This window comes from Diuraphis noxia, unplaced genomic scaffold, assembly GCF_037042655.1.
Source record: "Diuraphis noxia isolate RWA-SAM2 unplaced genomic scaffold, SU_Dnox_SAM2 contig0004, whole genome shotgun sequence".
Classification (NCBI taxonomy): Eukaryota; Metazoa; Arthropoda; class Insecta; order Hemiptera; family Aphididae; genus Diuraphis; species Diuraphis noxia.
Window position 1 is genome coordinate 12350889 of NW_028301714.1, and position 22991 is coordinate 12373879.

The 22991-nt window shown below is 28.8% G+C and overlaps 3 protein-coding genes and 1 long non-coding RNA gene across 6 annotated transcripts; 1 reads left to right on the top strand and 3 right to left on the bottom strand.

Annotated features, from left to right (window-relative positions):
- Positions 1-1061: 1061 nt before the first annotated feature.
- Positions 1062-5035, bottom strand: LOC149055715 (polyubiquitin-C). Its single transcript, XM_089227188.1, has 2 exons — positions 4877-5035; positions 1062-3085 (listed from the first exon to the last, which is right to left on the bottom strand). The coding sequence occupies exon 2, from the start codon at positions 3076-3078 to the stop codon at positions 1246-1248; it is 1833 nt and encodes a 610-aa protein (XP_089083314.1). The 5' UTR covers positions 3079-3085; positions 4877-5035; the 3' UTR covers positions 1062-1245.
- Positions 5036-8889: 3854 nt separating this feature from the next.
- Positions 8890-14448, top strand: LOC107173581 (uncharacterized). Of its 2 annotated transcripts, XM_015524169.2 has the most exons (12): positions 8890-9357; positions 9683-9928; positions 10106-10177; positions 10273-10425; positions 10490-10567; positions 11504-11543; positions 11638-11700; positions 11786-12006; positions 12195-12425; positions 12491-12814; positions 13425-13465; positions 14203-14337. In XM_015524169.2, the coding sequence occupies exons 1-11, from the start codon at positions 9223-9225 to the stop codon at positions 13458-13460; spliced, it is 1599 nt and encodes a 532-aa protein (XP_015379655.2). In that variant the 5' UTR covers positions 8890-9222; the 3' UTR covers positions 13461-13465; positions 14203-14337. The 2 variants fall into 2 exon arrangements, with proteins under 2 accessions (XP_015379655.2, XP_015379654.2); XM_015524168.2 differs by lacking the exon at positions 13425-13465 and having other exon boundaries at positions 8894-9357; positions 14203-14448.
- On the bottom strand, positions 12032-12656 carry LOC107173583 (uncharacterized). Its single transcript, XR_016191616.1, has 2 exons — positions 12516-12656; positions 12032-12417 (listed from the first exon to the last, which is right to left on the bottom strand). It is a non-coding gene; the product is annotated as an uncharacterized LOC107173583 (long non-coding RNA).
- A 383-nt stretch (positions 14449-14831) lies between the features above and the next one.
- On the bottom strand, positions 14832-21833 carry LOC107173612 (E3 ubiquitin-protein ligase PHF7-like). Of its 2 annotated transcripts, none has more exons than XM_015524208.2 (10): positions 21327-21833; positions 20908-21083; positions 20742-20843; positions 20556-20680; positions 20202-20480; positions 19571-19714; positions 16959-17074; positions 16229-16443; positions 15177-15354; positions 14832-14944 (listed from the first exon to the last, which is right to left on the bottom strand). In XM_015524208.2, exons 1-10 carry the CDS (start codon positions 21346-21348, stop codon positions 14898-14900), a joined length of 1404 nt encoding a protein of 467 aa, XP_015379694.1. In that variant the 5' UTR covers positions 21349-21833; the 3' UTR covers positions 14832-14897. The 2 variants fall into 2 exon arrangements, with proteins under 2 accessions (XP_015379694.1, XP_015379697.1); XM_015524211.2 differs by having other exon boundaries at positions 19571-19690; positions 21327-21828.
- Positions 21834-22991: the final 1158 nt, after the last annotated feature.

Here is a 22991-nt window from a genome sequence, read left to right on the forward strand (position 1 = left end):
TGTTCCAAAAACCTTCAATCCCAAAATCCAACAGTACCACCAACAACCCACCTACAGCTAATGGCCTGTTGCCACAAATTAAATAAATTTAAAAAAAAAATTAAATACTTAAAAATTTAAAATATTGATTCAAGCACTTCATTTAAGACCTTATTAGATAATTGGGTATTTAGCTGTCTGATTGTGATTCATGAATATAATTGTAGTCATAGTATCAATAAATTATGTATCATTCATGTTAAATAAATATAACTTTAATGTTTAAGAAATTAGTAAAGTTAATGAATGAACATTAAATTTAATCTTTCTCAATTTTTCAATATTTTAAATAATTTTTTTTTTTCGTATGACACCATGTCCGGGAGTAGGCACGAAGGCCTAGTTTGGACGCCTATTATTATATTGGCTGATCTATAATATATTGAACCTCAGTATAATATAGATTGAATGTTTAATTTACTGAACTAAATTGATATATAATCCTTTTACTTTAAATTTTAATTATAACTTCTCTTGTAAATACCACCACTTTGTGTGCCTCAACGATTTAATTAATATATAATTAAACTTAAAAGTATTTATTCAGTGTTTTAATTTCCAAATCAAAGTAGTAAACAATATTTCATTTTACCAGAACTTTTACTTGTTTTTACTAATTCAATATTGAAAAAGTAATAACCATTTGTAATCATATGACCTTCCAAAATTAAACCATCAATAAGTACATATAATACATACAATACGCCAAGCGACAGAAAAACTTGCATTTAATTTTTCTAAAAATTTCAAAAAATATAGGATGAAACATTTTTTTAGCAACTCTCACCATATGTAAACATGCAACTTAAAACATACCTACTTGAATGTATAGAATACCTGAACCACCTCAATATTAACCAAAGCAACTAGACATTAAGTTCATACAAATCTCATTTTATCACACAAAACTAGCAATTACAAATAATTTAATTGAACGCTGCCATCATAGGTCCCATATATTTCATACTACTGATTACTTAACTGGATAAGATAAATGTAAGGTAAAAATGAATACAAATAACTGAAAAGTAAAATTATGTTTATTTGTTGACTTTCATAAATGTATTTTGGATGTTGTGTTAGAATTGTAATGAATTGAAATAAAAAAAAGAAAAATGCTCAACAAGATTGAGTAAATATTTTAAATTTTGAAACATTTATTGGTTCACATTTTGGATAAAGTAGAATTAATAAATCAAGTTAAAATTATTGAGATCCACCACGGAGACGTAACACCAAGTGAAGAGTAGATTCCTTTTGGATATTGTAGTCTGATAGGGTACGTCCATCTTCAAGTTGCTTTCCGGCAAAGATTAAACGTTGTTGGTCTGGTGGGATACCTTCCTTGTCTTGGATCTTAGCCTTTACATTTTCAATGGAATCAGAAGATTCTACTTCCAATGTAATGGTCTTTCCGGTGAGAGTCTTTACAAAGATTTGCATACCACCTCGGAGACGTAACACCAAGTGAAGGGTAGATTCTTTTTGAATGTTGTAGTCGGAAAGTGTGCGTCCATCTTCAAGTTGTTTTCCGGCAAAGATCAAACGTTGTTGGTCTGGTGGGATACCTTCCTTGTCTTGGATCTTAGCCTTTACATTTTCAATGGAATCAGAAGATTCTACTTCCAATGTAATTGTTTTTCCTGTGAGAGTCTTTACGAAGATTTGCATACCACCTCGAAGACGTAACACTAAGTGAAGGGTGGATTCTTTTTGAATGTTATAGTCGGAAAGTGTGCGTCCATCTTCAAGTTGCTTTCCGGCAAAGATCAAACGTTGTTGGTCTGGTGGGATACCTTCCTTGTCTTGGATCTTAGCCTTTACATTTTCAATGGAATCGGAAGATTCTACTTCCAATGTAATGGTTTTTCCTGTGAGGGTCTTTACGAAGATTTGCATACCACCTCGGAGACGCAACACCAAGTGAAGGGTAGATTCCTTTTGAATGTTGTAATCGGAAAGAGTACGACCGTCTTCAAGTTGTTTTCCGGCAAAGATCAAACGTTGTTGGTCTGGTGGGATACCTTCTTTGTCTTGGATCTTGGCCTTAACATTTTCAATAGAATCAGAAGATTCTACTTCCAATGTAATGGTCTTTCCAGTGAGGGTCTTTACGAAGATTTGCATACCACCTCGGAGACGCAACACTAAGTGAAGGGTAGATTCTTTTTGAATGTTGTAATCAGAAAGAGTACGACCGTCTTCAAGTTGTTTTCCGGCAAAGATCAAACGTTGTTGGTCTGGTGGGATACCTTCCTTGTCTTGGATCTTAGCCTTTACATTTTCAATGGAATCGGAAGATTCTACTTCCAATGTAATTGTTTTTCCTGTGAGGGTCTTTACGAAGATTTGCATACCACCTCGGAGACGCAATACCAAGTGAAGGGTAGATTCTTTTTGAATGTTATAGTCGGAAAGTGTGCGTCCATCTTCAAGTTGCTTTCCGGCAAAGATCAAACGTTGTTGGTCTGGTGGGATACCTTCCTTGTCTTGGATCTTAGCCTTTACATTTTCAATGGAATCGGAAGATTCTACTTCCAATGTAATGGTTTTTCCTGTGAGGGTCTTTACGAAGATTTGCATACCACCTCGGAGACGCAACACCAAGTGAAGGGTAGATTCCTTTTGAATGTTGTAATCGGAAAGAGTACGACCGTCTTCAAGTTGTTTTCCGGCAAAGATCAAACGTTGTTGGTCTGGTGGGATACCTTCTTTGTCTTGGATCTTGGCCTTAACATTTTCAATAGAATCAGAAGATTCTACTTCCAATGTAATGGTCTTTCCAGTGAGGGTCTTTACGAAGATTTGCATACCACCTCGGAGACGCAACACTAAGTGAAGAGTAGATTCTTTTTGAATGTTGTAGTCTGAAAGTGTGCGTCCATCTTCAAGTTGCTTTCCGGCAAAGATCAAACGTTGTTGGTCTGGTGGGATACCTTCTTTGTCTTGGATCTTGGCCTTAACATTTTCAATAGAATCAGAAGATTCTACTTCCAATGTAATAGTTTTACCAGTCAAAGTTTTGACAAAGATCTGCATGTTGAATCTGAAAACAAAACGCAAAAATTAGACTCCTATTTTCAAGTTTAATATATTTGTGATTCAAAAACATTGAAATTGTAATTGAATTGTTTTTATTATTTTTATACAACTAATTTCTGACTTCATTTAAGTTAAATACTACTAATATAATAATAAATTCAAAGGATGCATATTATATTTAATTATAAATTGTTAAATACGATGTTAAATATGAAAATTACCATAGAAGTATTTCAAGAGCACATAATTATATGAATATGAATTTTGTCAAAATTAGAAATTTAAAATAATGATGTAATAACAACTTAGATTTTTTATTACTTCTTTAAATAGTAGTCAAATTAGGGCTTCATTTGAAAACATGGATTTTTACTGATCAACACATTAACACCAGTAGCCATATTATACGTGTTATCGATATTCCAAAACAGTATAAACTGTTGTACTGGAATATGTATATATTTTAAAATGTATCACATCAAAAAAATAAAAATGATTCCAATTACATTTCAGCGTTTAATTTGGTGCATTAGTGTAGCATTACAGAAAAGTTGAACTTAGAACTGATTTTACTTTTGGTTTGCCAGCAGTAATGTGATGTACCTAATAATGATTAATTGTAATGAATAATGCGATCACAAGCGTACTAATTTTACAATTACAAATGAACACTGAAATTCGTCATTAATGTATTTAGCTTAAATAGCTACCTATATTATAACATTAAGAAAACACTAATGTCATCTATCATCAACCTTAAAAATTACTAATAGTTTTGTTTAAATGTGAATTTCCATATCAACAATTAAATTAGTGGTTAAGTAAATTTTATATCGATAATTTTTGGCAAAAATTCACATGATAAAAAAATTTGTTCTTTCAATAACTCATACTTGGTTTAAAATTTTAAATTAAGACATAAATAAGCAAATCGAAGGTTTTAAAATTATTTTGAGAATATTGAATCAGTAAATCCACTCTTATAAATATTACAAGGAACATTTAATCATGTGAATGAACTGAATAAAAATTTGATGCGAGACATTATTAAGGCTAACATAAGAACTAAACTGTTGTAACTATATTTTAACTTAATAAAGTTAAGATTTATTTCAAATAATCACGGTCAATACAAAGCAATTACCTTGTGTAGAACAGTGTTGGTTTTGCTCCCGAAAAATGGGTATTTTTTTAAATGTATAAAAACTGTGATTTTAATGTATAAAATAACATTTATTAATAAATTAACTATTATTCAAAACGTTAATAAACGTTCACATATCACCAAGGTAATTGCGAATTAATACAAAAAAAGTGAACTATACCTAATAAACGTATTTAAAAGTAACGTACCTATAATGTTTTATATCGCAACGAATAATATTCAAACTTTATAATCAATAAAAATAAAGTTAAAAAATCTCGTTTTAATTATTATGGCGCAGTAAATAAGAAAGGACGAACAAAATAACGAGTATTGATTTCCCCTTGTCGGACGGCAACAATGACGTCATTAACATGGGTGCGGTCGATGAACAAAGGGACCCTCGATTAGACACATCGCGACAGGAAAAACCATAGAACAAGTACTTAATAGAAAATGGGTAAAAGTCGAGAACAAACAAAGCTACAAACGCTAAACAAGTACCACCATATGGCATTATTGACGAAAAAGATGAGTCGTCACCCGCTCGGAGTCGGACATATTTGGAAATCGTTGACAACAGCGTTCCGGCCGAGCAAAAAAACTAAACGTTGGGAAATATTTAAAAACAGAAAAATAAAAAATACTTACGTTTAAAATTAATAACTGGAATCGAGTACAAATATGGAGTCGCGACTTCTGCTATGCTTTACTGTTAAACGATTTGGATCGATCTTCACAGAAAACAAGTGTGATGACTTCGGCGGACAAAAAGCTTTTAAAGAAGCGACGCAGCCAGATCTCATAAATGGCATCCGTACGGGAAGGGGAATGGAGGTTATTGCGCAGTAAAACTGTCGACCAACCGCGATCTTCCACGTGATCACAGCTGTTTGTGTTTGGGTAGGCGGAGGGTGGTAATCATGGAAAAATCGGCGACCGCGTACCGTTCCACGTCTTTACCGCGGTCACGTCATGATGCCCGTAGCCCCTACCATAACTGTTAAGTGTTATGACTGTATGTCGTCAGACAATGAGACAAAGAAACTTCTAGAATTTTCTACGCGGTCGATTATTGTTTGTTGTTTTCAACAAATAATTCACAAGAGTTTTACTCATTTCCTACGACCTCGGCCTCACGCGAATCACGGCTCGTGGATTATTCACTGGCATCAGTATTTAATGAATTACTGCATTAAATGACTGCACTTTTGTTATCGATAAAGATTAATACTGCGCAACAACTCCCGTGATTGCGAGGACGACGTTGAATTATTTTGTTATGTCATATTATTACGTCTTGGTATATTAATTAACTATTTGTTTTAGTAGGTACTTCTTAGTTCTTAATACGCAGCTGGTGAAAGAAATGGCAAGACTTAATCATAATTCATAAATAAACCTGCCACTCGAAAAAAAAAAATAAAAATAAGCAAAAAGTAGCCAGCTTAGTCATAGACATAAATAGTAAATAAAAAATAAAGAAAGAATGCATTACATTTCACACACGCTTGCTAATAAAAATATTTTATCCAAATTATTGCTTAAAGCTTAAAGTATATTTACTTCATTTTTCTGTCGTCGAATAATGTGTTTGACGACTTAACACTTGACGTATATTGTCGACTTCATCGCATTGTCTGGTTATAAAAATTAACTCAATATTATTTGATAAATTTAATTTATGATGATTGCAGAATTGTCATCCAATTATTTTTTCAATCAAGTTATAATGCATTTATTTGGTTTGTACGGTTTCGATTTTCGTAAATAATTTTTTTCTACCATTCCTTCCTAGTAAATTATTCTACCGTGTATATTGTATGTAATGGATTATTATAATTGTTGCTCTTATAATTATATTTTCAAACGTAAGGCATGTGCTCGACGTTTATTCAATATTTCAGTTGCATCAAATTAACCGAAATTGTCTCAACATCAGGTTTGTTTTATTCCCGGTTGCTCATTTTTTTAAACTGTGATTGAACCTAGACGGCTAGACCATTGATTTTTATAATAATTTCGGTGTCCATAATATTGTCGTGTGAGTGTGATACCCGATAAAATATTCTATATATTTTTTTTATAGATACGTGTGGTCGTATGTATAGAATATTGTATACAGCATACGAATGGAATTAATGAGTAGGATATTTTTTTTCGATTTCTCTTTGGTCTATGATGTATTGACGTTGAAATTTTCGTAAAATTAAATTGGACTTTGCATATTGCATGACTAATGTCTATATAGTATTTCACTGGTTGTTCATAATTGTATAATGTATATAATATATTATATAGATAGTAGATACGCATAAAACCATTACGTATTACGTAATATTTCACTTTACCACTATCCATTGCCGCCGAGCCGCCGAATATGAATGTTCAATGTATGATTTTACATTATTTCGCGAATAAAATAATTTGATTTAGTTTTTCTTCTATGTAGGTGTACAGGGTGATTCTTTTAAGTGGGTACACTAATTATATCGAAAAGTATTTACTTTTTTCAAAATATTATTTTACATAGTTTCAAGTTGTTAAAAAACCAACGTTTTTATTAAAAAATTATATTTTTTATCCTTATCATTTTTTAAGTTTTTTACTTTTTTGAATGAAAACATTGAGTTTTAATTTCATATTCCAAAGCAGAATATTTTTCTAGGTATTTTGATTCATAAAAATCGAATTTAGGGCTTGTAGTTTTTGAGTTATAAGTATTTAAAGTTAAGATTGGCAGAATGGAGTGGTACGGGGTTACCCCGCAAAATGTTTGTCCACTACTCCGGTTGTCAAAACTTTAAAATTTAAATACTCATAAACAACTCGTCCTAAATTCGATTTTTACGAATCAAAATAATTAGAAAAATATTCTGCTTTGGATTATGAAATTAAAACTCTATGTTGTCATTCAAAAAAGTAAAAAATATAATTTTTTAATAAAAACTTTGGTTTTTTAACAACTTAAAACCATGTAAAATAATATTTTGAAAAAAGTAAATACTTTTCGAGATAATTAGTGTACCCACTTAAAAGAATCGCCCTGTATATAGAGGTACAATGATCGAAGATTCAAAATTATTTAGAAACCGTGCCTAATGAAACATACTGGTTATTGAACTCAGTAAATGGCGAACGGTGTCATTGTATTCTATATTTTTGTTAATTAAAATAAAAAGTTATACATTCATAATAATAAATTAAGATTCGATATTTCGATAACTTATTAATATTATCAGTGAATTTTGATTTAACAAATAATGAATTAACCTGCAAGAGACAATAGAGACATGTATTTAAAAACTTAAGCATATATATTGTTATATACTTCGAATAAACATTAAAAAATTTTAAAATATCTATTATTCACTATCTGAAGTAAATATTGTCTTGATTTTTTTTTTGTTTAAATAAATAAAAATAGCATCGAAGATATAGGCAATTGGAAAATATGCATATTTACAACGAGAACTTAATTCTAATGATGTATTCTAACATACTAAAAAAAAAAATCATAACCGTTTATTTGTAGTTAGTTTTAAAGATATGCTTTTTGATGAATGGTATCTGTAAGCTGATACTCACTATCAGGCCACCCACAAGTCGAGGATGTTGGAATTTAGAGTACAGGACTCGTTGAAATGAATTTGTAATTTTTGAAATGACAGAGAAATTTCTTCGTTATATCATTGAGTGGGTATATACATACGTTCACACCTATTATTCTTTGGTTTATTTTATTTACACAGGCAAAACATGTTCATTTAGATCCGATTTGGCAATGTCAATAGTTGAATATTAATAACTAATAAATATGCATATCTAAAACAGTAAAACCACAGCAAGTTCATCAAGTAACATACAAAAATTAAGCTTTATTATTCGTCGCACCCGATACCCTTTGTTTACGAAAAGCTATAAACTTAACGTCGTAAGTCGTTAAGTTTCAACGTCAATTTGTGAGTTGCGAACAATGCGAACATAATATATAGCTAAAAACAACTTACACGCGCGCACACCGTAACACCGTGTACGGCGTACACAATAAAATATTTATAGTTTATTTATTCTGTTTATAATAATATGTCGTACACGTTTAAACATGTCGATAGCTGAAGTCGGAGAGACGGAGACTCCGAGGTCACTAGCGATAACTGAAAAAGCCATGAACTATAATAAGCATACAATAATTATCATTATCTATAGTATTAGTATAATTATGTACTTAACATAAAAAAATATGCAAATTAATTATTTTGTGACGTGAACTAATAAAATAATACACTGGCGTCAATATTGACTATTGCGTCTTACTGTTCTACTGTATCTACCAAATGATATCAATATTCCATAAGCTAACTACTTATTAGTTATTTGACCTACAAAGTACTAAATTAGATGAAAATTGTACAATTAATGATATTTTTTGATTTTGGTTAGGTGGTATGTAAGGTATCTTTAATTATTTAAATTTATAATCGTGATATCCTTTTTATAAGCATTTATAAACCCATTGGCCGGTATGATTATGCTATTAATAAATATTTAATAATAACTGATATTTTAATACCTATTATTTCAATTAAAATATTTTAATATTGAATATTCAATGTTAATCTATGAAATTTACCGAGTTTTCTTTGGATTTGAATTTTTAGGTTATCATTTAGTTCGGTATTGTAGTTATCACTTATCAATATTATTTGAAATTTTTTAATCAAAAAAACGGTTTATGTTTTTGACTGATTAAAAATAGTCATTTATTAATTATTAGCAAAAACGCCAAAAAGGCAAAAACTAATTTTAACTTATGTACACTGTAGACTGACAGACTGTAGTCTTGTCTTGTGTATCGTGTCTGAGTATCTGACACAGACAACGTCTTATTATTATTGATTTTATGTGTCTAAAACTTTGAAAAAAAAAATTCATAATTCTATCGTTATTTTGTTTTGTTGTACATAAATACATGATTAATTTTAAAACGAATTATTATGGAATGTAATGTACGTGAAATAAGCAATGCCGTCATGATTGAATCACTGGATACTATAATTCGACAAGAAAGTAGAAAACTCGAGATGGATAAAAACACTGGGTTGTTAGCTAAAAAATCAAAAGTCATAAAGGTAACTTTCGACTTACTTGTGTTAAAAAATACATAGGTACATAGTGAAAATAATGCACGCATTTGCACATTTTCAATAAATATAGTCTATTCTTACGGTTAATTGTCAAAATTACCAAAATTCGTGTCAATAGAAAATTAAAATTTTTAATTATCTATATAATTAATACACTACTTGTTTCTAAAATATTAATTAAGTATAGGTACCTAATATGTGGTAGTTATAACTTATAAATATCCTTTTAATTATTTTGTTCTTATTAATTATTCAATCATTACTTACTGTTAAAGCGGAATTTAAATAATACATAACTAATTTTTTTTAGGTACCACAAAAATCGTCGAAAGAGAATGAAAATGTGTTCAAAGAAAATTTTCCTCTCTTCAAAACTTTAGAAAAACGTTCACCTGAATTAAATCAATCATGTGACAGAGTGAATGAAATTGAAAGGTTGGCGAACTTATTTACTCAATCGCCTAGTTTCTTTACAAAAAATAACATTAACAATTGTACTGATGTCAAACATAACCAAGTATTATTGAAGGAAAAAATGTCTATAACACCACACAATGTAAGTCTTTATTGATATCATTAATACTGAAATATAGTGTTATAAATGATTTTTAGGTCTTTGCAAAAATAGGGGATTTTTTGTATTAATTTGGTAATATAACACATTTAACTGTAAGATGTTGAATTAAATACATTTAATATTTTTAAAATAAAGAAGATTATTTATTGATTTCAGGAAGTCAATAAGTATAAAGCCAGGCTAATAAATAACAAAAATACAAACGACTTAATTTGCCCAGGTATCAAGGTAATTATAATTATGATAATTATTACAATATATTAACATATAAAATTTACATTGCTAGAAAATAATTTATAGTTTAATGTTTAATCATTTTTAAGGTGAGGAGAAATGTACGATTTGGAGAATATTCACCGCTTAATCCAGCCAATCAAGTAGATTCTAAACCTTTCTTAGGAATTGGAGAATATGATGATAAGCAAAAAAGAATGTTAGAGTTACAAAGGAAGGAGTATGTAGAATATTTATCAAAGGTAATAATCATGTTAAACTCTATAGTGGCTATTTAATATTCAGTTTTTGATTACCTTATTTTAGGTAAAACAAGATAAGAATAATTCAGATTTACCAAAATTAGCAGGTTATTCATGCGAAGAAGCATATAAAACTGCAATGGTATGTAATTTTTCTTTGATATTGATTAAAAAATGTTAATTATTAAGTCATTCCTTAGTATATAAGGTTTTTATTTTAATGATTTCAAATTAAAATATAAATCTATATTTTATTTAAATTGTGTCTTTATAAGTTATAGTGGAGCTTGTTATATTATATAGTAATTTATACTATGATAAATTGATTTAATTTATATCTGATTTGTTAAGTGTAATCTTATTCAAGTTAAGAAATATACTCAGTAACTAACTAGCGTGCAAGAATTCACTTTACTGCAGAATAATTGCAGTTTTATTGCTATATGGCAGGGATGGGTAACTCAAAGTAACTAGTGGGCCACTTTTAAGTACTTTAAAATCTAGCGGGCCGCAATGCATAGGAGAAAGCAAAAAAAAAAAAAAGGTCCTTTAAATTTACTAACGGCAGTACGGATATGACTAAACCGAAAATGAAATAAATACTATGTTAGCTACGCCATTATAAATATATATTTAGACATTTAATAATTTAGTTTCGGTTTAAAACTAGATAAGAATTTATATACACATTTTATCGAAAAACATAATAAAATAAAATAAAACACAGATAAGCTCTAAAATTATATGAAGTAATTTGAAAATGTAGCGCGGGCCAGATAAAAAAAGGTTCGAGGGCCGCCAGTAGCCGATCCCTGCTATATGGAGGTACAGAATATGGTAAAATAATTGTGAGTGACTAAATAGATGTGTTAACTGACCGCTGCCACTAAAAAAACATTTGCCTTCAAATATATTTCTTAACTAATAACTTGAATATAATTAATAGATAAATGTTGTAAAAAAATTATAATATTGTAAATAATTATTGAAAGCTAAAAGTATTATTGAATAAACAAACTGAAATTGAGTCATTCAATTTATAAATTATAAGTAATGTTTATCAATTAACGTTTTTTAGGAAAATAATAACAGTTCTGACCAAGTAGAAAGTAAAGAAGGTGAGTTGTATTGATTGATTTGATTAATATATTATACTTGTTAAAAAATTACTTATAACAACTAAATGTATTAAAAATTAATTTTTTTATTTAGTACACAATCAAAAACCCACAATACAGCGACCTACATTTGTAGAGGGAACTGAATCATGTGCATGTAAGTTACTTGCATTCATCAACATTGTCAATTTTTTAATTTTGCTTATTTCCTTTATTATCGCTTTATTTAATTTTTTTTTTAGCTGATGAAGAAAGGAAAAAAGAAACTAATAGATTAAAACAAGAACTTTATAGGTTTGATTTAAGTAAACAGATAGAAGAAAAAAGAAGGTTGGAATTAGAACAAAAACGTAAAGATCAATTGGAAGATGAAGCTATCGAAAGAATGGCAAGAGAACAGGAAGAAAAAATGAAGATGGAGTTTGAGAAAGAAAATGAGAAACGAATATTGGCTCAACTTCAGGTATGGAATATATATGTATAAGTAATTAGTTTTTTGAGAATTATGTTTATTTTTATACAAATAAGAGTTTAAACTATTCTGTAAACGATTTTAGCTTGGTACATACGTGAAATACATAAAATGGAATGTCACCTTCAATAAATTGGATTGTCAGCATATTAATCTATAAAATAATAATTTTTATTTAGAAGCAACTTCAACAAGAAAAGTTAAAAAATGAAATAATGCAAAAGCAAAAGGACTTGGAATCAAAATCGTGGAACATACAATCTGAAACTGTCTCTCGGCAATTATCAAAACATGCACAAAGTCGCCACGAATCATTTGAAGAGAATGGTATAGAAGAGTTTCACTGTCCCCCACAGAGTACTTTTGACAATGTACCTTTACCAACTACACGTGTTCGAGCTCCTAGAAAAGTATTTAAACACTTTGTTATCATCAAATTAGAATTATAAGATTTATCTAACAATTTTGGTTGCAGATAGTTTACGACGATGATAACAAACCTGTAGACAGAAAAACTTTGAGGGATGTTTCATGCAACACAGATGCATATAAAAATCCATGTATGAACCAAAACATTTCCCCTTCAGTGATGAATCAAAAGATGGAAAAAGCTCATGTGACTTTTGCAAGTGATCCCCCTATGAATAGAACAGAGTATAATCCTGCTGCTCTACTGCCAGCAACAAAATCTGTGATCATTGATTCGCCACTTACACTTGCACTGGCTGGATTACGTGATGGTGAAGATGATACAACTTGTGAAGCTATTGAGCCTACTGAAGCAGCATATAGAAATCAGGTACAAAAACAATAATTACATTAAAATTTCTTGTTTATTTAGTTTTAAATTTTAAAGCTAATTTGTTAGTATTATTAACATTTTTTTTACTATTTAAAAATAGTAAACTTACCGCCTAATTTCTGGGACAGTTATTCTTTGTAAATAGTGATTTAAAACAAAATCATTACTTTATTGTATAAACCATAGAATATATTACAACTTATGATTAGAGGGCAAATTTCTATACAATAATATATTTTCTTTAATTTTTATACTTTTAGATTTTTGCAAATAACCTTTAAAAATTGTGATAGTTTCAAGCTAATGAATTTGCATATTTTTGTGAACATTTGATATTTATTGCTTATTGCAGTGAAATTAAATTATAATATATTGTTTTCGAAACTTATTAAAGATATAAAATATTTTACAGAGTAGAAAACTGTTTTGGATACCTAGTATCATTGAATACCCAAAAAATGTTTGTTCTTAACAAGGTTTTTTATTCAAAATCTTGTTAAATGATTAAATGAAAAAAATGATTAGTTATTTGTAAATATTTGTCATATTTTTTTTATCTGAGTTATAATTTTGTACACCTTTATAATCAGTAATATTATATGTACAGGTTGATTCTCAATGGTATTATCGCCGTAAATATTAAATAATGTAAGTTATTAAATTAATAGGTTCATGTAGTAACTATCCTTCATTTTAAAACTTAGTTTTAATGTTCTCATCAAATCTTAAACAAAGTAAATTATTTTGTTATAGATTTTAGTCTTTCAGTGTTAATTGACTGTTTCAAGTAAAATATTCAACTACAGAATAGACCCAAAGTATTTCAAAATTTAGAAAAAAGAAAGCAAATTTTGATAATTTTAAAACTAAAATAAATTGTAACTATTAAAATTAGTTATTTGATTGAACAATTCAATAACCAACATTAGTTTTCCCAGTATTTAATTTAAAATTAAAGTTAATACTTAACTGGCCTAATTGATTAGTTATGGATTTGTACTCAGTATTGTACTCAAAGTCATGCATTGGTGTTATTGGTCATACACTAGGAATTTTAAAATATTAATATTTTAAAATTATTTACATAGGTTCTTACTCTGTCTCAGTCAATTTACCTATTGAAATAATATCATTAAACTTTATTGTGATAATATTGTATTTGTCATTGATATTATCAGTCAGTAAGTATAAGCAAATGCATCCCAATGTTAATTTTTATCTAATTATTATTGAAATACAATGACAGATAAGCTAATTAAAATGTATTTATTTTGTATATTTTACACATATTACATTAGTTGGTATAGTTTTATTTTAGTAATATCAACTACATCATTTTAATCTACAAAAACTTTAATATTGTTATTAAATTTTATATTTTTTAGGTATCAAGAGATACAAAATTAAGAATTAAACATGAGTTGCCGACTGATAAAGACTTATTATCAAACTTAGGGAATATTAGAAAACAACTAGATATAGAACATCAAAAGTTAAAACAACAGGTTCGAAGATCTCAATAAATTGATTTAATGCTGTACAGAATAGTTGCACAATGAACATGTTATTTTATATTACAAGGAAGATTTATAATTTTTTATTCATCAAAATATATAAACTTTATTATAATACACACTTATTTTTTTTTTTATTTTTTATATAAACTTGAATACTTAATACATATAGTTAAAAACTTAAAAATGTAACAGTTTTAACAAAAACTTGGTCACAAAATAATAAATTAAAAAGAAATACAATCAAATATTATAAACAATATAACATACTTCCTTAGTTATTTTAGAATAGTTATGGGCAATGTTTTATAGTTTTTATTCCACTCATAGTAATTAACTAAAATATTTAAAATTGGGTAAAAACTATTACATTTAGTAGCAGATAGCAGTTTAAACTGGTAAGTAACTTATATAATATACATAGAAAAAATAAAATGAAGGAAAATCCAATCTATCAGTCTTAAATTGTATAACTTGCTTCATGGTAAGCATAATTCATACAATCTGAACATTATAAAATATTAAACTGAACTGGTAGTCCAATTAATCATCTAAATAAATATATGTCATGTCTTATTTTGAGCTTCATCATCATCTGAAGTTAGATCAATACCTGCAAAAATACAATATTATATTATGTACTATATTTTCAATCAATTCTAAACAAAAAAAATAATATTCTTCTCAATAAAATAGAAATATTTTATTGAGAAGTGTTTTGATCAGACTAGATAGAAATTTATCGTCTCCAAAGGTAACTCTTATACACGATAAGAATATAGGAATGTAAAAACTAAATGATGCTCAGATATTTTCACTAACATTTAAGTATTTTAATTACTTACTTTCTGACAAGACATATGTCAAGGATTTAGTCTGGTTTGTAGTAACAGGGAATCTACGATTAAAGTGATTTCTAGTAGAACCTGTACTCATCGATGTATAACTAGCTATAATTGGCAATCGGATTTGAGGAGTTTGCATTTGTGTTGGTGGTTTTGGTGGATTGATATAGGATACCATCTATAAAAATAATTAAACATTTATAATGTTAAAATTTATTTATTTTGACAGTTAAGAGGACGCCACACCTGCATGTGTTGTCTCAGTCTTACTAACGGTATCATAGCAAATATACGCTTAGCAGTTCACATTTTACTCCATTAGCTTAAAAATTAGAGCAAATAGACCTGTTATGAAACTTGATGGTAACAAACATTTTTTGTTTTGTTGGAAGTATTTTTACGATAATTTAGTTTTTAAGTGAGTTATGAGCATTTTACAATTTATAATACGCACATAACTCACTTAAAAAACTGAATTATCATAAAAATACTTCCAAAAAAACACAGATAAGGTTCTTACAATTAAGTTTTATAATAAATCTATTCACTCTAATTTTTAAACTAACGGAGTAAAACATGATCTGCTGAGCGTTAATTTTCTATGTTACACATTTGTAAGACTGAGACAACAAATACGAATGTGGCATCCTCTCAATAGAATAATTAAACAAGACTGGTACATTAAGCAATATTCGATAAATTAAATTTAATTAAGCAAATGCTAAAATAAAAAAAAACATACTATCAGGAAGTTAGTAGATTAAGTTTAAGTTAAACAATCATTGAAAAATTTCCTTTATAATTAAAAGTTATATACTACAGTTATTTATAAAATAAAAAATGTATCATATTCTTCAAGAAGAATCTTGTGTAATTGAGTTGTAATGGTTATTAAAATAGTCTAAATGTTATGGTTAATAAACATTATTTTACTGGTAAAAGTAACTAAAATACTGAAAATAAGTTATGATATATTTGTGTACAGGTAGATTAATAAAATCATGTGTGAATATTTCAATAACATACATTTGAAAATATTCAACATGTATTACCTCCAAGTCATCACTGCTGTCATCATCAGAAATAACTATGGGTTCATTTGATTGCGGCCGAGGAACAACATTACGTATAATTCCAGTATTATTAAGCCTTTGAGACACTTGTCTATCTTGAGACAACACTCCATCTCCAAACATAACTGATATACCACTACAATTTCCATCAATAGGTAGCTCTAATCGTTTTTTCTTCATTCTTGATGTATCATCTAAAATTCATTATCAATGCTTAAAAAAATTTATTCAAATCTCAAATTATGTAGACAATGAATATCAGTGGACCAATGCCTTTTATGTGTTTATTACATGGTTAAACTGATATTTTCATTTTTGAATGAATCAATTTTTTTATTCCTACTTAAAAGTCAAATAGATAATAATTAATATTTATACATTTTATATTCTTAAATTATATGATTGCAGTTTCATTCTCCCATCTTTATTTTATAAAAACCAATAATAATTTTGAGTTATTATAAAAAAAAAACTATGAACAATTTATAGTGCAGAATATGTTTTATATAATATATACATACATGTATGTACACATAATTACACATAATTTACAAAATAATCTATCTTACTATAATATAATATACAACTAAGATGAGTAAATGGGATTTCTTTATAAAAGTGAAATTTCAGTTGGTTGTCCATTTATATGAGAAGATTTCAAGAAGTATATCATATTAGCATATAATAAATACAATTATAATAAACATACCTGCAACAGCTTGGCAAGCTGTACAGTACCAGCGTTGATCACATTTGATGGAACTGCACAATCTATGGGTTCCATTTGAACCACATGTATGGCAGAGTATTATCTCCCAAGAACCACTGAATAAAAAATAAAAAATGTATTAATAACATATTAATAATTGTTTGTTTATATTTATTTTAATTAAACGAGAATTTTTTTTTTATTTTTTTTTAAATTAAATTTATAAATATAAGAAAAAAGTCTTATGAAGTCCAAATACTAGAAATTATCAAAATATAAATATTTTCAACTATTATCTTGAAAAGTTACTTTAGAAAAGAATCAAAACCCTTATTAAGCAATGATTTTATTCAATTTTGTGTATTTCAGTATTGTTTATTAACATAATAAATATATACATAAACATTAAGTGTTTGACATTCTACTGCCAGTTATGTACATGTTTTTTTCTAATTTACAGCATAATGAACAGAAATTTTTAATAAAAACAACAGTCCAACAAAGCAATATTTATACACTAATTTGAAACATTTTTTTATTCCATAAAATGAAATCTATAAGGTCTTTTAAATATTGGTTATAATATGAAATCTGGCCCTGATTCATTACTTGCTATTAATTTAGAAATTGTCATAACACAACTGCACTAGTTTAATTAGTTTATACTCTATAGTAGAACTCACTTAAGACACTATTTTCCATTTATCTCTAGACATTTGTTACACTAGTCAATGTAAAAACCACCTGTTAAGACACTTGGTTTTACTCTATCTAAGCAGGTAAGACACTTTTTTGTTCAGTAGTTGTTTAAACATTTCAGTAATTGCGAAAAAATGAAAATAGAAATGTTACTCTATTATATCTACTTAACAGTTTAATACTTATTTTATTAAGTATTCTATCAGACTGTAAATTTAAATATAGTGCAGTTTGTTATCATGTATATAATTGTTTTGTGCTGTTATTTAGGTATAGATAGTTGTAGTACAGGCAACATTGATTTCAAAAAAAATAAAAATATTGCTGATAAACTTCCTTCTACTTTAAGAACTTTGTTGAAAATAGCCATGCCATAGAATAAAACAGATAGGTAAACAGACCAAAAGCAAAATAGGTAAGTATTAAAAAGGATTGGAAAATATTTTAATGTTTCAACATGCTCACAGTTCAAATTGTCCAATAAAACATGGAAGTGTTATCATAGAAAGGGGTATTGGGATTGTTAAATTTTTCAACATTTTCGAATTAAGTGAATCAACTGGTAAACTAGACAGATTTCAAAGTAGGCATTGTGTACCCACTATACCAGCAAATTTCAAGTAAAACTGAATCTGTTAATAACGACAATATTGCTTCATGGAAAGAAAACATGATACCTCTATTACTGGGAGATTCAATCTCTTTAAGATGTATAAAATAATAATAAATTTAGATTTTTTATAAATTCATATTTAAAAAAAAAATACATGCCATTGTGGAAAGTTGAACAAGGAGCACTCCACTGTTTTAGTATTTACTATGTATAAATTCTGCTGGTACTCACAACCTGAAGTTAGGATCAAAGTGGACATTGGAAAAAGTAACTCTTCTAGCTGTTTCAAAAATGTTTGTATGTACACATGTAAATAAACAATGTTTGAATGATAGGAAAGCGTATCATGAATTGGATTCAAAAGCTCATCCTTTTTGGTAACCAAAAGAAAAAATTATTCTATCCATAGACAACTGACTAGCTTATAAACATACTCCAACATTTTCAACTACCAATATAAAACTTGCTTTCCTGCCACCATAAATACATCTATGTCGCAATATCTAAATCAGGGTATTATTAATGTGAAAAAATAAGTTCAGCAATTCTTGAGTACCAATCAAAATTCAATTCAGGTCAATGTTTTGACACAGTTCATTATTGAACAGACATTAACTGTTTTAAAAAAGCTACGTTTAGTGTGTTGAACTCTGAAGAGAGCTTTCAGCTACTATAATTTTTTTTTAGATTATACAACAGATTATGAATAACTCTTAACCAGACACTAGTAGCACTTGGGATTAAGACTAAATTATCTGATACAAACTTAGTTAAAAATGAGAAAGAAAACGACAATTAAGTATCTAAACTTCTATAATTACTGCAAATTTGCAACACTTAGCAGAAATACGAAAAATTCTCTCCACCATATAAAATTCTTGAGAAATGTTGGCTGATATTTACAAAATAGGAAACTTTCTCGCTGAAACACATTCTTGGAATCTCAAGCAAATGAAAATAGATAACTTTATAAATAATAATTAAAATAGGTATGTATGGTGTATGGTAATATGTGATGGTGACTTTTGATATAATACTAATTAAACTCTTGATCAGCACTGTTTTTAATATCTAATTTAATGACAATTATTGATTGATAAAATTATTGTTGATGGTTAGAAATTTACTTATACATTAAATTTGATGCAACAAAATTTAAAAAATTTAAATAAAATTGTTATGAATTTTGAATTTACAAAAATTATACCTTAACGCAAACATTGATTTATTAATTTAGAGTATTATTTATCGTTGAGGTGTAAAATAAATATAGTTATATTATTAAAAACAAATTACTTACGACTCTTGTTGAAAAGTTCGCTTATCTGGATGAGGACATAGGCAGGTTGGAGCATTGCACGAACTATGTCTTTCTAAGAGCTCTGCAAAAGCGTTAGGCACAGTTTCCCAAGAGGCGTCCCTGTGATTTAATTTTTTCAGGTAACTGTATATAGTATAAAAATTATATGAGCGTATCCGTGTACGCATATTCATACCATATATATGTACATAACTATTAACTTCTACAGTTCACAGTTTACTTAAATAAAAATAAATTTCCTCAACAGAGCATAATATTTGTATAAAGTAAATATTACATTAAACTTTTGAAATTGTAATTTTACTGGGACAAATTTAGATTTTAAAAGGCACAATTTTAAATTCTTATTGCTTGAATTTTTAATTTATTGAATGACAATATTTTGAAGTAGAATATTTCTTGTAGTTCTACGACACATTAAGAAAAAAAAATTGTTCAAATTATAATTGATTCTACATATTTTACTTATATGAATTGAAATGTTTTGCTGTGTATAATTTTGTATTTGAAAAATGAACTTTTGATCCAAGAATAGTTTTTATATTTAATTTATTTAGTTCTGTACATTTATATAAATTTTCAAATATGAGAATAAATAAAAATTAATTACCGTGATGGTATATATATTCCAAGGGTGAGCATCCTGCACTTGAAATTTTCAACATTATTGCATAATGGGCATTTAAAAAAGTAGCCTGCACTTAATGCCAGATCTTGAATACATCCTCGGTGAAACCAAGCGTTACGCTTGCAACACGGTGCCCAAATAGAAGTTGGTAATGGAGACGGTATAACATCATCTTTACATATAGCACATTGTACAGGAGCAGAGTTTTGTAATTCTGCTAAATCTATGGTTTGCGTTATACGATGCTGTTGGCAAAATGATCTAAAAATATTTGTTTTAATGAGAATGCAATACAAAATAGGACAATAGGTATATAAATAAAAATTAACTATATACTTAAATGACTGAAAATATTGATGCATAGATCCATTTCTCAATCCACAAGGAAGATGAAAAATTTTTCGACATTTTACTCCACAACATGATATTGTTGCACCCTTTTTCTTGCAATAGACACAAGTCTAAAATCACAATTACAATTTAAATATACATCACACATTACATAATATGGAAAGAACATACTTCTTTAGATCCTCGGGTTAGTTCAGCCTTAATATCTTTTAATAAAAATCCCCAAATGCCCTCTCTGTCAGCTCCATTTTGAATGGCCCTCGATGATAATAACTGAAAACAAATGTATAGTTATCATTTAATAATAATTTATTAATATTTGAAGAAACGTATTTACAATACAAAAGTAATGACAAATAACATCATTGAGCTGATAGAGAAGCCCATATAACTTTTCGCTGATCTCTTTCTGACCACAAAACATACACGCTTTGTTGTGACTGGGGCTTAACTCTACCAACACATTTTTGGGTATGGGTTGACGAGCTGTTGGCCTACGTGCCACACCATTACCTGTCAAAATTATAATATTTCATTAACCTTCAGTTTTAAAAATGAATAATAGCTATTAAATTTTAGAGAAAAGTATTAGCAATTACAAGCATTTGATTCAGTTGCACATTATCAAATTTAGGTAGGTACTTAAAGACCAATAATTTATTAGTAATTGGCACCTTGTCCCAGAAAATTTTAAATGTATTAGATTCATGAACATCAAAAATAATAATCCAGTCTAAGGGGAAGCTGGTTACTCACTTCTTCTAGTAGTTGGCGCCATAGATAGAAGATAAATATTTGTGCAGTTTTCCTGAAGTTCCCTGTTCGACACACTACATTCGGCGACTCGATTGCTCTGACGACGACGATGAAGAAGAAAAAAAAATCTCTTGATTTCCCTGCAGCTAATTCCGATTCACAGCCACGGTACTATGACTTCACCGTCGCCAAACGGATAACAGACGAAACGATAAGTCGTTGATATAATAGAAGACGTACCGTGACCACCGTCCTTTAAAAAGCGCGGCGGGCGCTCGGAACACTGCAAAATAGAGTGTTTACAAAAAGTTATCCTGCCAAGTGTTGCAGACCAGTCAATTTAGTCAAAATAATCATGCACTTATGCTAGGCAACCCGGACAGGACGCCGGAAAACGAGCGTTGTATCTCGGCGCTCGCACTTTGGCAGTTACAGAATACAGGCTATCGGTATTCGGTTGCTCGGTAATCGGTTCGGATGCTTCACCGAGCATACCATAAACCTCCTCGGTCAGTGCCAGTCAGTGGTACCGTGGTATTCAGCTGGTATTGGTTGGCGGACGTTGTTTAAGCGGAGGGCGAGGTTTTAGCGCAACTGACTCAGGCTTCACAGTGTTGCCAAGTGCAATACGCGCAACCGTATCAATTTTTCCCGAACCGGTCCGAGCTGATGCACAATGCACGTCCTCCCCAACGGTAAAATATCCTTTATTGAAGACGACGTTTTGGTGCGATTTTAAGGGGGAAATATTGTAGTTATCCCAACTGTTAAAATATAATTCTTAATTTATATTACACCAGGGGTCTCCAACCTACGGCCCACGGGCCGGATCCGGCCCGCCAAGCTAATTAATGTTTTGAAAATAATATATTATTTTTCATTGTTTTTAATTTATTTTTTATTGAATTGATTAATAAAATAAAATGAATTTATAAAATTTTCTTTTGGTGGGTATTATTCATAACAACTTATAATAGTTATACATATACACTAATACTAACTAATAATAGATAAACTCGTCAATCACACATATTTTTTTTTTTTTAGACAACACATTTCTAAAAATGTTGGCCCGCGATGCCAAAGCGTATATCAAATTTGGCCCGCCGTAAAAAAAGGTTGGAGACCCCAGCTGTATTACACTATTACAGTAACTTATGTTTGCTTGCAACCACTCCCTTCACAAAAAATGTATGCTTTATTTTAAACTAAAACAAAATACTAAATAAGCAGATATGTATGTCTACAGTTTTTAGAAATTATAGAGACTGGAAAGTTGAAAACAATAATTGGTGGCGATTGCTGATAATTAAAAAATCGATAACACAGTAGGAACCCTTATATATAAACAAAAAATATAAACTAAATATATAGGTAACTTACGTGTGCTTGTAGTATTCGTGCTTGCCTTAACATATTTTATAAATTCCATGATAAATTCGATAGGCAGTAGGTACCAGTTGTATACCTGCCATTTGGTGGGTTAGTCGGTATTATTTTTATTATGAAATAATAAAAATAAATAAATAATTCCCCACATAAAATATGAAGACTTGAACAAAAATAGTAGTAATGAAGGTACCAATTTCTAATAAAAATAACGAAATTTTATTTTGTGTAACTGTCGTTTAGCTATATATGTGATATGTACAGTGGCGGCGTGAA

What these genes read in the sequence shown, in the direction of transcription:
- LOC149055715 (XM_089227188.1), bottom strand. Translation starts at nt 3,078, where the DNA reads ATGCAGATCTTTGTCAAAACTTTGACTGGTAAAACTATTACATTGGAA.
- LOC107173581 (XM_015524168.2), top strand. Translation starts at nt 9,223, where the DNA reads ATGGAATGTAATGTACGTGAAATAAGCAATGCCGTCATGATTGAATCA. An exon ending in TGTCTATAACACCACACAAT is followed by an intron (nt 9,929 to 10,105) that starts GTAAGTCTTTAT and finishes TATTGATTTCAG; the next exon opens with GAAGTCAATAAGTATAAAGC. An exon ending in GGGAACTGAATCATGTGCAT is followed by an intron (nt 11,701 to 11,785) that starts GTAAGTTACTTG and finishes TTTTTTTTTTAG; the next exon opens with CTGATGAAGAAAGGAAAAAA.
- LOC107173612 (XM_015524208.2), bottom strand. Translation starts at nt 21,348, where the DNA reads ATGGCGCCAACTACTAGAAGAA. An exon ending in CGAACTTTTCAACAAGAGTC is followed by an intron (nt 17,075 to 19,570) that starts GTAAGTAATTTG and finishes TTTTTTATTCAG; the next exon opens with TGGTTCTTGGGAGATAATAC. An exon ending in AGCTTGCCAAGCTGTTGCAG is followed by an intron (nt 16,444 to 16,958) that starts GTATGTTTATTA and finishes AATGAATTTTAG; the next exon opens with ATGATACATCAAGAATGAAG.